The 17,593-nt window shown below is 31.7% G+C and overlaps 1 protein-coding gene across 7 annotated transcripts in view; it reads left to right on the top strand.

Moving 5' to 3' along the window:
- Positions 1-17,593, top strand: part of LOC124366316 (protein polybromo-1) — a 102,012-nt gene that overhangs the window by 22,069 nt on the left and 62,350 nt on the right. For 4 of the 7 annotated variants that reach the window (XM_046822765.1, XM_046822769.1, XM_046822764.1 and 1 more), the window contains exons 6-10: positions 592-738; positions 5,555-5,671; positions 8,250-8,411; positions 9,819-10,078; positions 16,104-16,288. In XM_046822765.1, the coding sequence (XP_046678721.1) occupies positions 592-738; positions 5,555-5,671; positions 8,250-8,411; positions 9,819-10,078; positions 16,104-16,288 (871 nt within the window). The remainder of the gene's footprint in view (positions 1-591; positions 739-5,554; positions 5,672-8,249; positions 8,412-9,818; positions 10,079-16,103; positions 16,289-17,593) is intronic. The other 3 variants (XM_046822767.1, XM_046822770.1, XM_046822768.1) reach the window with 2 other exon arrangements.

Genomic DNA, 17,593 nt, shown 5'->3' with positions numbered 1-17,593 from the left:
AATAAATAAATAACACCTGTGCTAGCAAATCTAAAATCATGCTTATGTTTTATTCGTCATCACGTTGAAACCCTTTAAATTACTTTTAAGATAAATTTTGTAGAAACCCTTCAAAGCAAATTTTCAATCCTTAAAGTTTTGTTGAAAATTTGGACTAGGTTAAACCAGCATGTTTTTGCCAAAATAAAATTTATTTCTTAGTTTTTGGAAGAAGAAATGTGTGTACTTCACATCGTAAGCCAAAACGTCAATAATATAGCATTGGTTTTTATTAATTTTTCACATGACATGTAATACAATTTGCTCCCCGATGGTTATTGATCGATACATGTACACATTCCTACACATTCGCAGCATTTTCATGATTTATAAAGTACTAATAAACAAAAATAAGACATTACGTATATTTCTGTATACTGCATTTAGCGCAAATTCCGATGGTACAGACCTGTCTGTATTCAGTGCTTTAAGGGACAACTTGTGAAATGTGTATATAAAAGTAAATTGTTTGCTCTCTGTACTATCTCTTCGGATATAATGAAGTTGTTGTTGTTGTTTTATAATTCGTTACATATTTTCTTGTTGTTTCAGAGAAATAGCCAGGAACACAAAGATGCTTGTGAGTTCTGGGAGCTGTTTTTGTCAACCAAACAGAAAATTCTGGAAGATCCAAAATCAGTAGGTGCTGACGATTCCAGTGACAGTAAGAGCAAAATTATTCTGAAGGTTGGAAAGCTGGTAAGTCTTGCAAGGGCACCCCGTCCCTATACACTACTGCATGTAGATTAACCTAGTATCTGTGGGAATCTAACATCCTTCATAAATATTTAGATTTCTATGAGTAATCATCCAACTATATGTGTGGCTGGTTTTGTGAATAATATTTCAACTAGATACAGTTTTATTTACAGTTAAAGCCATAGTTTAATTGGAAACATCAGCACCATAATTACAATCAGTTAATCAAATTTACCACCTTAAAAATTAACTGGGTATTTTGAGTAATCGTAAAATTAAATGTATAACATTTTAACCCAATGTGGATAAAGGCAGGAAGAATCAGAAACTTTTTTTGACACACTTCTCAAATTGTGCTGTGTATGGATGCATTGAAAACTCAACATTACTTTTTTAACACTGCATAATAGGGGGATTGAAAACTCATTGTCAAATTTATGACACTTTATCATGTCATACAAACTGAAAAATTCTTTGTTAACATTGCATGGTGGGTCAGTCGGAAATCTCAATGACATTTCTGACACTGTCTATTGGTTAGACCATAATTCCAGCAACATGTTTTTGACTGTGAAGTCACATTGGTTTACTGTGAGTTTTTTACTGTTAGGAAAAATGTTAATGAATGTATAATTCTGATTCTAACTTTCAAAATAATTGGTATACTGCTGGTGTATGAAAAAAATATCATGTGTGTTGTAAAGCTGAATTCTAATGCAAAATTTATAAGGGTCATTCCGAAAGTAAGTTGCCGAGACATCTGATTTCCACACAGGTGGAAGTAAGAGCTTGATCGGAGTGATGCTGTGTATCTATAGTATACTCTGGAAGTGTTATAGTGAAGATCGCTATGCTATTTAAGCGTTCGAAACTGGTGTTCAAAATGGCCATTGCAATTAAATCTCCTGACTGTGAAACACATACCCTCAATAGATTTCTTTTGATAAACAAAATGCAAACAATAAAAATTCATCATGAATTGTGTTTGGTATGGAAAACACATAAAAAAGTTTACTAGAGTTAAAAGGATGCTAGTTGGTTCGTGAAAATCAATGTTCACAGCGAAATGCGAATTGGTCGACAACCTGTGGTTACTGATGACCTTGCCAGACAAATAAATCGTAACGTTAAGGAAAATTTATCACAGATCTAGTGTATGAAACTGCTACTGAGAAACTTCAATATCATAAATTTTGTGTCCGATAGATATCCATACTCTTAACTGATGAATTCAATACAAAGAGAAAGTGACCGTCAAGGTCGAACAAATAAGATAATAGAAGGAATGGTGTCACACTTCATTTCAGCGAAAACTGCCGCAGTCGGTTATGTGCACAGGTGGCAGAACTTTATTCAATCGTTACCGAAAAGTTTGTACACAGATAAGTACTTAATTTTAATTATTCAAAAATCGTTTTAGGAGTTGCTTTTTCAAATGTATATAGTAAAAATGTTGGTAGTCACGTAAATATTTTATTTGTAAAAGCAACTTACTTTCTGAACGACTCATATAATTTTACAATTGACTCATTATAATATCAATGCAAACAAACTTCCTTTGCTAAAAAACATTGAAATATTTTCATTAAAACAATGCTTTTGTATTGTTCATGTATAAAAATCCCAAATTTCAATAAGTTGCAAGTATTTTTAAAGGCGCACAAGTGTTACATTGCATATGTGTCTCAAACTCAGCACTATGGACACCTTCTATGCTCTTTCCAGATTAAACTGGTACAGTGCTACTAACTTATGGTTGCTTGTTGCAAGCTGGACTAGCTTTGCAATTATTGCTTTTCAGTTAACTGTTTGGTTCATAGTAGTAATTTTCACAATTGTTATATTTTGTCATTACATAGTTTACAAACATATCACAAACCTTTTGAGAACTGAAGAGGTTACGTAACTCTGTATAAAATTCTGAAGTATAAATCAATACTTTCTAACAAATCTGCAGGCTTTACTTTATAATTACTTTTATTTACTTTTAAGTCTCGCAAATGTGTATTTTAAGATTTGTTTAACAAATCGGTACCTTATTTGACCTGCCAGGCAAATTAAATCAAACCTCCAAAATTACAAGAATTGTTAAAAAATCTTTAGGAAATATTTTGAAATGTAAATTTAATAAGGTGGAAACTAGAAAACAGAAAATATTTGCAAAACCAAAAAAGTAGTAGAAAGTTAACTAAACAATGTGATAATAATGTATTATCAAAACAAATACCCAACAGTTTTAACCTATTATAACAGTTAAAACAGTTAATAGTTAATAGGTATAACAGTTAATAGGTACAACAGTTATAACAGTTGTACCTATTTCAGTGCTGCAGGATCTGAGATTTACAACTTTGTGTCAATTGGAAAAAAATATCTTGTGACACTGTTATGTTTTCTCAAGCATTCCAATGCTTAGAGGTGTTAATATGGCAGGATTTACGGTCCAGTGCATGCCAAGGGTGAAAAGTAGACTTTTAACAGCTATTAACACAGTTTAAAATTTTAAATCAAATCATCATCATAATCATTATTTTCATAACCCTTAGTCGAGGAATTGTTAAATAACTCATTCTGCTAATGAGGAAAATATGACAAATACACTCTGTGAGGAATTGTGGGACAACAATCGTGTACTACATCAAGGTCATTGAATACAATGGTCATACATTATGTTTTGGGTTATGTAAACTAAAATTAATGAAGTGGTGTAAAAGGTAATGTCGGTTTATGATAGTCATATAAAAAAAGAAGACATTAACATGGATTTACTGGACAAAATATGTAATGTAAATTAATCAAACATATAATAAAAATAATATTAATTTATCATAGGCATAGACGTTGCTACTATTGTTTATGTTTTATTTCAATTTTGGAGTTTGTGGTGAATTCACAGCAAATTTGTTTAAATAGTTTAAATATTACATACATATAATGCTGTGTTTGTTTTGTAGAAATAAAATAAGCTTTTTAATGCATTGTATATTTATTTGCAATAATTACAAATTTGTGTCCACACAATGCATTTTACCAAACTATTTTACTAGACTTGCAATTTCTTTTAATATTTTATATTTACGTCAGCTGAGGGAACAATAACAAACAATGCAGGTAATTAGTTTCTACTTTGTAAGCAATTTGAAGCAATTCAGTTTGCACACTCTGGCGGTGAATTGTATTACTGACATTGCTGTAAACGTCACAGAGTGTGTAAATCCAATGTGATTCACATTCCGAGTGAATTTTACTGCAGCATTTTAAAGTGTGACCACAGCTCAAATTGTGAATCAAATACAACCCATTTCTGTGTTGTGTGGGGTAAGTATAGACTCGTTCGCTCTTTAATTTGGTGGTCCCATGATTTTCCACTCACACCCAGTTCAAAGACAATTGAGCTAACAATTGTAACTGTATTTTTTTCTGTTTGAGGATTAACAATGATAATTGTTAAGTGGAATATGGTTAGTAATTATGTACAATGGAGATGATGGGTAGTTAATAATTTCTTCAAAAAAAAGTTTGGTTGTATTCAGTGGAGAAAGTATTTACAATGCAATCAACCTCCAATTGTCCTAGATGGGTGGTAGGGAAGGGTGGCACAAGCTGCTGATTGTGAGTCACAACCCGCTGATTGTGAGTCACAACCCGCTGATTGTGAGTCACAACCGCTGATTGTGAGTCACAACCGCTGATTGTGAGTCACAACCCGCTGATTGTTGAGTCACAACCCGCTGATTGTGAGTCACAACCCGCTGATTGTGAGTCACAACTCGCTGATTGTGAGTCACAACCTGCTGATTATGAGTTACAACCCGCTGATTGTGAGTCACAACCCGCTGATTGTGAGTCACAACCTGCTGATTATGAGTCATAACCCATACATTGTCGATAAATCAAGAAATTTGTGAATAGTAACTTTTATTGTAGTTAAGAGTAAAATTTTAAAACATTTAAACCCAATGCATTGTATTATACCAAATAACTTTTGTTGCATCACAGAGAATAACTCTATATACATTTCCAACTTCATTCATTCTTTTTTAGGGGTTTTCCACAATCGGTTTTTTATGTGTTTCTGAAGTAGGAATAAGGGTTCTGAGGGAAGGAACAAGAAGAAGTGGGGAAACTAAGAACAGTACAGTTCTTGTTATGTATGGCACATCAAACTGATAGACAGACGTACCGTTCTTAAATTACAAGCTTTTATAGACATTTGTGATGGGCGGTGAATACTGAGTGTGTGTTTAACACAATAAATCTGAAAAACAAATAAGTACCCAAGCACAGAAGCAGATAAAAACATAAAACCACTCTGTTGATTGATCATTGATTGAATACATATGTAATTTCTCATTCAAGAACTAAACGTTGTTATGCTGGTCCTAACTGGTTGAAAGAAGCAGAATTGGAAATGTATTTTATTGTTGTAACGCAATGTTGTTGGCAACCGATAAATGTTCCATAACTGTGTAATTCTCAGGGTTGTACTCAATAGATTGACTGGTACTTGGTTGTCGTACACCCAAGTAATTGGAATTTGATTGCATTGAGTGAACAGTGGAATTTGGGTAATTTATCTTCTACTTTTTTTAACACAAACCATTACATGTCTCATAGTTCAAATACATGTGATTGGTAGAAGAGATTATCTAAAGGTGTGGTTTAACGTGTTGTCGATGTTTTTGGAATTTATTCTTTGGAAAAGGACTGTAAACAAACTTGTTGTCTTGATGTTGGTAATGATCTGTTCACTGTATCCAGATGCTGGGCAGGACTACACTAACAGTGACGTGTGTGCTAAACAATTACTTTGCAGGTCGGAGAGTCCATTGTTAAGGAAGAGGTAGATTATCAACCTGTGGAGAAAAAGCGGAGGGGGCCCGGACGGCCCCCGAAAGAGGAGAGGAAAGGGTGGGATGAAGCGAGAGAGGAGGTAGGAACGGGTCTACACTGTTGGCCAAACTGAATATTGATGGTGGTATGAAAATTGGTCTTTGGATATAGTCTTGGAAAATAATAGATGGAAAGCAATTATCACTAATTCACCTCTTAACTAGTTTGTAACAAACATTATTTTGTAACAAATCTAGTAAATTTGAACACTTATTTGCAGTTACTTAAATTTGCAGAATCCAACAAATAAGTGTTTGATGTATATACAATAGTTTTATTCAGTTGATTGCAATACAGATGAAGTCCTAATAGCACATTCATAATTAACTTGCATTACTGTTTTTTATATGTACTAAAATTGTCCTTATTTATAATCAAAGTTGTGTACATATGTCTTCAGGATCATTTTTAACTTTGTTACAATGACTTTATTTATTAATGCAAATAATTTAATTAGTTTAAGCTATTTAAAACTAAAGAATTTAATAAGTTTTTGATTATTAAAGTTGATACTAATACTACTATAAAAAAGTGAAAAAAATGATAACAAAATTGTATTGTCATTTAAAATAATTGTTTTGTATCAATGTTACAGTATCACGTAATTATATATTATATAATTTCCATTATTTTAAACGGTTTGTCAAGTGTTTTTGTTTTAATCTTGTAATTTTTTGTCATTGTTAATAGTTACTGATCGTAACTTTGTTAACAAATTCGATTTCCAATTCATAGTTTTGTGGTCTATTTGTATGTTTGAAATATTGAATACAAATGTATTATTTTATATTTTGATCAACATCAGTGGATTAGTTGTGTATTGGATCAACAGATGAGATTTGTAATTTTAAATGTATAATTCTTTCAATTAATTTATATCATGATAATGTGATAATATTAGAAACAATTGTCAAAAAATATGCTTTATAAAATAATTGATTAATTAAACTGAATGTAATATTTTATTTCCAACTAAAATTTTAAAAGACAATTTTGAGAGATCATTTTCACCACCATTTTAATTTAAATATTACTGTTGTATTCTGCCTGGAGTTTTCAATTTAAATTTGATTAATTGTTATGTTTAGTACATTTGCACGTATATGTCATATAAAGCACAATTGTATTCTTTAGGAATGTTTTCATTAGTTCAAAAGCACTTTTGAATGTAATCACTTTAAAAAAAATAGTCCAATCAAAGTGTTAAGTAGTGTGTGTCCTATATAGGGTTGGTTATCCTATGTAGTGAGTTCATCGTCATTATGCCATTCATTCAGTCATTTTGCAACTTTTTATTTTCCATGAATTATTCATCCATTTTCAATTTGCTTTAATAGTTTTAGTTTTGCGTGTGCTTACTGATTTGATTTGTGAATTCCAGCATTTTATTGCTTGCTACTTAAAGTAGTTTAAAAATAATTCTAAACTATTATAATGCTTTTTGTATTAGACAATTGTAGTATTTTCAATACTTTTAATTTGTGCATGAATTTGTTGCATGTAGTATCTGTATTATTAAATAATCCCAAGTTCTTTTCTTTTTCTGTGCAGATTTTATATTACATTCAATGATAGATTAAAAAAAAAAAATACACTATTTCAGTTAACAATTAATTTTAACAATGTTTTTATTTAATAAAACTTGTTTAATATTTTACTATTCAATAACACATTATTGCGTGTTTTTGTGTCTTATTTCAGTGTTGTTGTTGTTGTTTTCTTGTGTCTTGTCATTGTTTAGTGTTTGTTTCCCTTCTTAATGTGTGTGGTCGTTGTTTAGTGTTTGTTTTCTGTAATGTGTAATTAACTTCTTTTAGATCATTTTAAACCGCAGTTAATTGTTCAGTTGACTAATAAAACATTACTTGTTATACACTAATAAAACATTACTTGTTATACACTAATAAAACTACTAAGATTACTATAATTTTGGCACAATACTATTTTGAAATCCAAGAACGTACAATTATGTTACACAAAGTAAAATATAAATAAATATTTACCACACACTAGCATTAAAACATTTAGAATGTGCAGTCTAATGTGTTGTACTGACATTGTGATACTACATTTGCGCATGAGACATGAATTTGCTCATGTGCCAAATAGCATGCAGTAATTGATGATAGAGACACCCATACTAACTCTCTTAGTCATCAATTTAATTTAGAAATTTTATTAAATCCTTAAATATATTTATTAAATATTTGTCCCCTACCCTTATAGGAAAGTATATTTCTGAACCAGACAAAATGAACTAAATAGCAAATGTCTTTTGTTTTAATAGTATTTTTGGGATTACCAGAAAGAACCGAAGGAACCGTTGTGTTAAAAGTGTCCTTGTTGTAATGATTACAAAAAAGTTCAAGCTTTTGTTATATAAAATTCGTTATAATTGAGTATTACCCTAAACCATGTAGCCAGTTTAAATTAGACACTATTAGCTTACCATTTAAAACAAATAAGCAGTTAAATGAAAACAAAGCTTTCCCTACGTTTAAATGAAAGTTATGTGTTAGCCAAGTTAGATGAAAACAAAACTTTCCCTACGTTTAAATGAAAGTTATGTGTTAGCCAAGAGAGGTGTCGACTTGTAATGGTGTGATAAATGATTGTAGACTAAGAGGGCGTTGGACAGAGACACAGATGACACAAACGAGAGTTGGAGTCAGGAGGACGAGTTGAGTTTCTGCGAGGATCTGTTCACAGCCGTTATGACCGCGACGGACGACACCAACCGACCGTTGCATCTGGTCTTTCAGCTGCTGCCGTCTAAAAAGGTATCGTCAATAGAGTGACTAATCTCGAAACTAATGAATTTTCAATTGTGTCGATTTTAAATTTATGTACACTGTGTCCATTTAACACATTGCGTGCGGTGTGGTCACCGGTGACTGTGTGCGCCATTGTTTGTTTAAGGGTTCAGTGAGGTTGTCATTCTCATAGTCTGTAAAATATTTTTACCACAGCCAATGTGTTAACAAGGTGGAAACCACGGGTAGTTTTAAACAATCTAAAGTTGGCAAACATAATGTCTTGTCCTGTTTCATTTTACACCTCGTATTGTACATTATTAAATTTGAAAACTCCCATAACAGTTAAAGTTGCAATTTTTTAATTTTACAAGAATAGTGACTAACTGAAATTTTAATTATTTTTACAAATTCTTTTATAACATATCAGTTTTATGCTTGTTACTTTTTAAAAATCTGTGCATACTTTAATTAAAAAAACCATGTTTACAGTGCCACACCTGTATAGTTGTTTGTTGACTAATACCACTTCATACCTGTTTTGTTATTTACTAAAAAATAGTTCTGAGGTATGCACTAAATAATCCTTAGAAGTCCAATATATGACATAAAGAAATAAAACAAATTCTTTTAGAACTTAGAAAAATAATTTTTATGTTTGACTAGTCAACACTGGAATGGAAGTTCAACGTTTTTGGTCTTTTGGATCAAGGAACTGAAGAAGTGAAAAACAAATGAACAATGTGTGGTCTTCAATCAAATTCAGTAAATATAATTATCCAATTATCTATAAAAGTAGAAAATATTATACAGTAGAATCTGTCATATCCAGTAACTCTGAAATTTTGCCTCGTGACAAATGTTTTGTAAGTGTAGCTTTGCGAGCAAGGAACACTACTCGGTAAGCTTTATGACTCTTCACATTTCAGCCATTGAGGTTCAAGAGAGGTGAGAAATAGTTACCTTGGAGAAACTGTGCCGTTGTATCATCTTTTGAATATGCATTAAGACGTGTTTTAGTAATGGAATAGTAACTTAACTTTTTCAATAAGTTAAGGTTTGAATTTTAAAAAAAAAAAAAAAAAAAAAAAAACACATTACTGAATGTTGCAATTAAACAAAATTTTATTTTCATTCTTTTGAATTGAGCTTTTTATTGTATTATACATAAAGTATGATATATTTATAAAAGTTCGTAGGAAACAGATCCAATGCAATATTTAACGTTTTCATAGTTGAACAATGCCTTAAAATGTAGACTGCAACATTGGTAGTGCATTTGATATAAATAACTTACGTTCTTAAGTGTTGTGGTTTTTTTTCTGTTATACATTTTTGTATAGATCTTTTGATAGACAATATCTGTTATTTACAAATTCATGGAGAGTTTAACAGTGTCGTTAAACTAATAATAACAATTTGTGATATTTGTAGCGCTACCCAAAATACTACGAGGTGATTGACAACCCAATAGACCTGCGCGCGATTGCCCGCAAGATCCAGGAGAGTAAGTACACGTCGCTCAATGAGATGGAGAAAGATCTCCTGCAGATGACCAGGAATGCTTGTACGTTCAACGAGCCCGGCTCCCAGATCTACAAGGACGCCAAGGCTCTGCGGAAGATCATTCTCAGTAAGAAGATCGAGGTGGAACACTCCAAGTTCTCGTCTGGGAAAACCAGCGAGAGGATCAGGTCAGTGTTACTGTGTGGGTGTGGAGGAAGGGATGGTGATAGTAATTTTCAAAATAGCAGTTTAATTATATACTAAAAAATGATTTGATTTGATCATACTCTGCTTATGATTAGAAGATAAATAACTCATTTAATTCTAACATTCACCATAAAATGCCAGTGGGCATATTTAGTTATCTCTAGATAACTGAGCAAAACAATATAGATGAGTGACCTCTGAGAGAATTTGTGAAGGTGACAGGATATTTTTGGACTTTTGCCACCGTTCAGTGATATAAGAAATCAGGAAGAGTATGTTTCAAGATCTGCAATATGATTGCTTCCTCATGTGGATAACTAATCAATCTGTCACTCTACTGCAATGTAGGTTAAAATAAACTCATCATACGAGAGCATTGTGACACACGTGAGTCAGTAATCACACCAACCATGTTGTGCATCAACACCATGCACTTCTCTAAAACATCCACTGGATAAAAACAAAACACTAATTATTGAAAGGAATTAAAACAACAGGTCACATTAAGTCCGCACTGAACAATCAACCAGTGACAACTGACAAGAGACCAATAGTAAATGTTGAGAGAAATTGTTCAGCAAACAGTAGTTCACTTGCTTGCCTACTGTTGGCTTGAGAGTTAAAGTTAGTTCCTAGGTTAAATGTTAGAGAAGGCTTTCATAGCCTTAACTTTGCAGTTTGCACATCACTTAACTTTTAGCCTTTCAACTTAAGAAGTTAAAACTTACGTTATCCAAACGCTGTTGGTTTTGATAAGGTTCAAGTAATTAATTGGTAAACAAATAACGAAACAGTAAAAATTATTGATAGATCCTACGACTTCAAATGTCGTCAAGGAATCTATTTTTCATAAAAATTGTAATCAAATTTTCTCACTGTTCCGTAACTTATCACACTGTTACTGTAAATATCACAAAGTAAAGAGTTTTAGTCACGCTGAAACCAAATTATGCAGATTATTTCACAGTTACAAGATATTAAATAAATATGTTAAGTTATTACAACCGGGTTTTTTTCTTGGAATAGTTTTTTTATACATATAAAAAAAACCATTTTTAGTCACATTCCTTTATGATACCATATCTAAAGACATGAAAAGTACATACATACTTTTGGTTATTCAATAAGTAGTGGTTTGACTTTGAAGCAAACTTTTGGTCATCCAATAATCTTGGGATCATCCAATAATCTTGGAGTCATCCAGACCCAGAGAAATGCAGTTGAAGACGAGGATATGAACATTTTACTGATGCACTAGTAATATGACTCAAAGGAACAATATGATTTTATTTATAAAAAAGATTAATTTTCTCAAGAAAAATTGTTAAAAACACAGTTTACTCAAATATATTTAATTCAAAATATAATTTCCTTATTTATAAATCAATAAAAGACATGTTACGTCCTATGGCTGTAATTCTTTTACAGACTCTTGTAAGAATTACACATTTTTATTTTCAGCAATTTTTATTGGGTCTGAGTACAATTGCCTGAATTTTTACTCTGATTTCCATAATTCTTCCTAGAATAATAAAAACACTTTTTCTACTTTATCCGTATTAAGGAAAGTTATCTTAAAGAGGAATAAAAAAGAAAAAAATACCAAAATAAAATTACCAACTTATGGAATTTATTCATGCTGTAGCACAAGAAAGAGAAATTTAGAAAATAACAATATTAAAATTAAGCTCATTTATGTATACAACTAATTGTACACTCTGCTGCTGTTTTAGACTGAAAATATGTCAAAATATATACGAGCTGAGGGTGCAAACAGGTATAAAATATTTGTGTGTTAATTGTACTTAAAGCTGTTTATTCCTAAGTTGAATAAATATTCGCAGACAATTCCCACAATTGTAAATGTGTTGTGATAATTGTATAAACCAGTCTGTGTTTCTTTTGTAAATAAATGTGTACAGTGTGTTTTCGTTTCAAAATGAAAGTGAAATCTTGGTTTAATATAATAGATTTAGATTATGTTTTCCAAAGTACTGTGCCAAAACACTGTGGCAACACTCTGTGTGCATGGCTTTACTAGCCGTTGTTCCTATTCCTATTGGTTGCAGCTGAATATTAAATCACATAGTTTAAATTGTTTAATAATTTTTTTTTTAAATTTGAGGAATTTAATGTAAGAAAACATATACAGTGTAACTAAAAATTTCACTTAATGTTTAAATAAAGTCTTATAGTATAAGCAGAACAATAACATAAAATAGTAATTTTTTAATGTTAATATTTAAAAACAGAATACATTTAATTACAAATTAGGAAGTCATGGCAATAGAATCATGCACCAGAAGACTCATAAAAATGAGGATAAAAGGAGCAAAATACTTGATACTATCTGATAGCCAGGCTACACTAAAGGCACTTGATACCTGTTCGTTTGACTAGAAAGCAGTCTGCGAATGCTAGAAGGCTCTTGCGGAGCTGGCTATGAATAACAGAGTAACACTTGGTTGGGTGCTGGGGCATGAAGGTATTCATGGAAATGAAAAAGCAGACATCTTCACCAAAAATAGAACGGAGTTCATTATGGTGAGGGTCTGAGCCAGGTTGCGGGATAGCCTTCTCCAACAGTAAAGCTCTTGTTAAAGATTGGGAAAAGAGGATAAGAAACTTTAATTGGAGTAGAGCCTCAGGATTAAGACTATCCAAATTGTTTATCTCTCCTTATGCTAAAGGGTGGGCAGCTTTCCTAAATCAGAGTAAGGAGGATATAAGAATGATATTAGGGATGTTGATAGGACATGGCCCCCTAAGGAAACATCTTATGAGGGTGGGCCTTAGCCAGACTGACGAATGTAGACTTTGTGGGAAAGAGGAGGAATCAGCGGAGCATATTTGGTTAAATTGTCCTGCCACATTCAAAATTCGGAAAAGATGAGAGCATATCTCCTCAGCCCCAAGGACATCAGAGAACAGGAGCCCTCATATCTGATCGGCTTCTGTAAAAGTCTCAGATTCTGTGGACACAAATATAAGTAAGGGAGGCGCAAAGGTCCTTTTTAGGTTTAATCATGGGGACAAACTGTCTTTTTCCCTCAGGATAAAAAAAAATTACAAATTAATATCTTCATTTGAATTAAACAGGACGTGTACATGGTCCCTACCTCCAACCTTACCCATCCTGAATATCTTGTCACAAAGTGCAAACCACACAAAGGTCCCTTTAGGACAGTGCAATAGGTTTTCTAGCTTGTCCTAAAGAAACAGTAACAAGAGTGTTATTTTGATATCTTACACAATGGTATGTGGAAATACTGACCAATATAAACGAAGGAACCTAGAGTTGGTTATGGCGGTGAATTGTCTTCGTGGCATTTCTCACTTACAGTTATTCATGAAATTTGGTTATTGTTGCTCAGTAGAATTTCACCCTGGTTTTATCTGATTACGGAGTTCATCGCAGTGGCAATCAAAGAGTTAAAATTAACTCAGATGCTTATATTTGATTTAAAAAATATATCAGAAAATAGGAAAAACTGAAAATTAGATCAAAGGTTTGAAAATGGCTGTTCTGAAAAATTATCATTAAGAATAAAAACTATCATATGCCCAGGTAAAAATAATACATATGGACAATTTTCAATGAAACTCAAAAGTTTATAAAAAAGTTGAAAAATTCTTTATTGACACATATTAAAAGTATATCAGAAAAAATATGCATTAAAATCTTTATTTTGTTGCAAAAAAAAAAAAACAAAATAACAGATATTAAGTCACAATTTCTAAGTAAACAATTGGTCGAATAGTTATTGAACAACCATTTTATCTAAAAAGCGTACAAATATACAAAAATCTGGATGACAATTTAAGGGAGTAACATAGCAAAATAACTACATCACTCAAAGGGTTAACGTTAGGTCGTAGTACATAGTGTTAAAAATTTTGTTTTTCTCATCTAAACATAACTGTGGAAATAAACAGGCAGATAAAGTCAAATAATAATAATAATAAATAATTCTCATTTAAAAGTTGCTTTATGCTACTGTGTTTTACTGTTGTCTAAATTTTAAAATGGTTTTGTGTTTCAATGTTTGTTTTATATTTGGTATGTTTTAGTTGGTTTGGTTTCAGTGGTGGTAATACATGGAACTGTTTATTGTTTTTTCTTGTTGTGTAGCGTGTTGGGAATAGTTTGGAGGTGGTCTTTATTCTGAATTTTTATTTTTAATAAATTATTGGCTAATGTAATTTCTCTCTTAAAGTGAATTTGGTGTAAGCATGATTCAGTTTCTCATTGGGCCCTTCTTTGTGATATGAATGTGTGCATGAATGTATTATTTTTATAGAGTATCATTTACAAATTTAAATAATTAATTTTTAAATTAGTTTGCCTTCATTTGCTAAGATTATGACAAGTTTAAATTGTGCAACATAAAATAATATGAAGTGGTAATATTAGTTTTTTGAATATTTAATTCATCTAAGTAAATAGTTTGCAAATTTTGTTTGACTCCTTAAAGGAAAATCATAATCATGAAGATATAATAATCTCATTGTGGGTCCAAAAACTGAATAATCATTTTTTATAAAATTTATAAACAAAATCAAAACACATGTTTATTGTCATAAGTTTCCAATTAATTTTTTTGTTTTTTAATTAATTTTTCAATGGAGGCAAGATGAATAACTGAGTTGTTTTACCTTCAGTTGATATAGTGGAATTTGTATAAAACTCAGTTTGGAAGACCTGTGTTGCTTTCTGTAGAATGATAAAAAAGAGTAGTGAACCTACATAGTATAGTTTTTAAACACTTCAGATTCAGTTTTAAATTTTCTATGCAATCAGGTAATTTTTATTATTGTAAAAATCATTTACTACTTAAAATTATATAAAGTCTAAAAGACATGCAATTATATTGTCATAAATCAAATTCATATATATTAGGCTCGCATAGTTATAATATAAATAGAATTGCCACTGATTCAACCAAAGAATTGATTGTATCATGGCGGAGAGGGAGAAATTACAAAAAAAAAAAAAAAAAAACAACCGTTAACAGGGATGCTACAGGTCAGGGAAATCAGGGAAGTCAGGGGGAAAAAAAACAGGACTGGAAATCAGGGAAAAGTCAGGGAATCCGGTCTCAAGTCAGGGAAAAGTCCAGGGAATTTCGACGTTGGTAAGGGAAAAATATAAAATCCCTTTACACAAATAAACTTACTGCCGCTGCGCCGAGTCCAAGCCTGCAGACGACGCGGCGCATATTTTACTTCTGTGTTGTAAAAGATCATTTAAGTCAATCTTTTTGTACGTATTAAACTGTGTTCACTTTATTTTTTGCTTTTTTATATTTGCCACCCTGTTAAGTCTCAACACCGCTTTTTTCCACCCATTAATTGCCAAAAACCCTGGGGATTGCGTCGAAAAAAGTCAGGGAAAAATGAAAAATTTGGTCTGGAAATCAGGGAAAAGTCAGGGAATTTCATTATTGGACTCCTGTAGCAACCCTGGTTAATGGTTTTTATGTTTAATACACCACTATTAAAATATGTACATTCAATACAGCAGACCACTGTAATTTAACAAAGGCTACAGACAAGTTCATAGTCTGTACAATCCAGCGTAAAAGGATTAAATTAAATACAAATCTGTACAGGTAGCAAAGAATTGAAACCAAATCTATAATATTATAAATCCAGAAAAAAATTGCATTCAGAATAATATATTAATATTTAATAGATCTTTCTAGTAAGGGCTTGTAAAAAATAATAATAGGAATCTAAGACAGAATAAAAAAATAAAACATAAACAGTATTGAAATGAAATTATTCTAAATTATTTAAAATTTTAAAAATTTATTTTTTAAACTGAAGGTATACCATAAGTTAATTGATGAGTTTTGCTTGCTTTATATACATTAAAATCATAAATTTTTTAAAACATTTGTTTATGTTTATTGTGTGTTGGGTTGTTCGGTTGGCTTGCTTTTTGTTGTACGTGTTGTCCTGTGTCGCACGTTTCATCAATATGTGTTTTCCGTGGTTTGTCAGTAAAAGAAGAGATCTTTCCAGAAACAAGCGACTACGCGTCGGCCAATCTCTTTCCGCAATTACAGCAGCACTCAAGGATGATGAAGATGATTCCGATGAGGAAATCGTCGATGTGCCCGGAGAAGATGCGGAAAATCCTAAATGGCAGCTCTATCTAGCTGTAAAAACGGCTAGTAACGCTCAAGGTGAGTTTATTTGTAACACTTAAGAGAATAATGATGATTGAACTTAACATTTAAAATATTTTAGATAATTAATAAATACATATTCATACTTCGAAGTATTTTTCTAAAACTGATTAGTCATAGTGAAACCACTTTATTCCTTATATGTACAAAGTACAAAGAACAGCGTCATCTCAATAAAACTAAATACTAATTAATATAATTCGATTCTTCTTTAAATTAATTAGGAGATTTTGTGTAAAAATTCCTCAAAAGACTACAGAGACAATTTTGTTAAATAACCTTTATTTCTTTTTAATTTTTAACAGATCTGTTTCCATTATAAATTTTGGTACTTTGGGATTATACCGACCACACCCAGACATGAATCGTTATTTGACATTTTGCTTCTACTGATTACTAGATTAGCGTAGAACAATATTTCGTCAATATAAAAACAGGAATTGTCTTATCGCAAACCCCTCCCCATCCTCAGACAGAGGTCAAAGTCGAGCGGTCTAGTAGATAACGTGATTGCAGAGTCTCGCCGCCCGTTCAGCTGGTGCGTGTACTTCCGTGTTTTACCCCTACATTTCTCCAAACACAAAAATTCAACAAAAACAAACATTACCAAACAAAAACTAAACTCTTTATTGAAAAAAACGCACAAAACTTGTTTTTATTCTTGATCACACTCCGCCACGCAAAATGCGAGTGCCTCCGGCCATCAGCGCGGGCTTCGACAGCACCCTTCGGTGCTGCCCCGCGCTGATGTCAACGAAAGAAAAACATCCCTCGAGATAGTACCTATCAGTAAAATATCAAATTCTAGAGGGGCTGATCAGAAATATAAGTTGAATTGTAATGGAAAGGCAATTATGTACCATGCAAATCATGTGATGCCGCGCCCTGCCCTAATTGGGATTCTCGAGAAAGATAAGATAAGATAAAAGCGACAACAATACCTGGAAATGCTTGTAAGTTTGTAATTTTGTAATTAAAGAGTTGTTTTTTCGTTCTATCATGTTTGTTTCTATACTTATATTTTTGTGTTCTCATACTGGTGTGGTCGGTATAATCCCAAAGTACCTTAATTTTTTTGGTAGATTATATAATATTTTACACCTCTGTAAATGTTTTGTTTTTGTAAATTCAATTATTATATTCAGATATAATTTATAGTATAGGATTAAAATATTGTTTTATATAAATTATTAACTTAAATATATGTAGCCCATATAATGTCAAAATACTAAATTCAGAAAAAAATATGGTACACAAAATTTGAATATATTAACCCTTTCAACGCGGCTAACACCTATAGAC

The sequence above is a fragment of the Homalodisca vitripennis genome, chromosome 7 (genome assembly GCF_021130785.1).
Source record: "Homalodisca vitripennis isolate AUS2020 chromosome 7, UT_GWSS_2.1, whole genome shotgun sequence".
NCBI classification, from domain to species: Eukaryota; Metazoa; Arthropoda; class Insecta; order Hemiptera; family Cicadellidae; genus Homalodisca; species Homalodisca vitripennis.
Note: the sequence above shows the minus strand (reverse complement) of the source record. Positions and strands in the feature narration are given on the sequence as shown.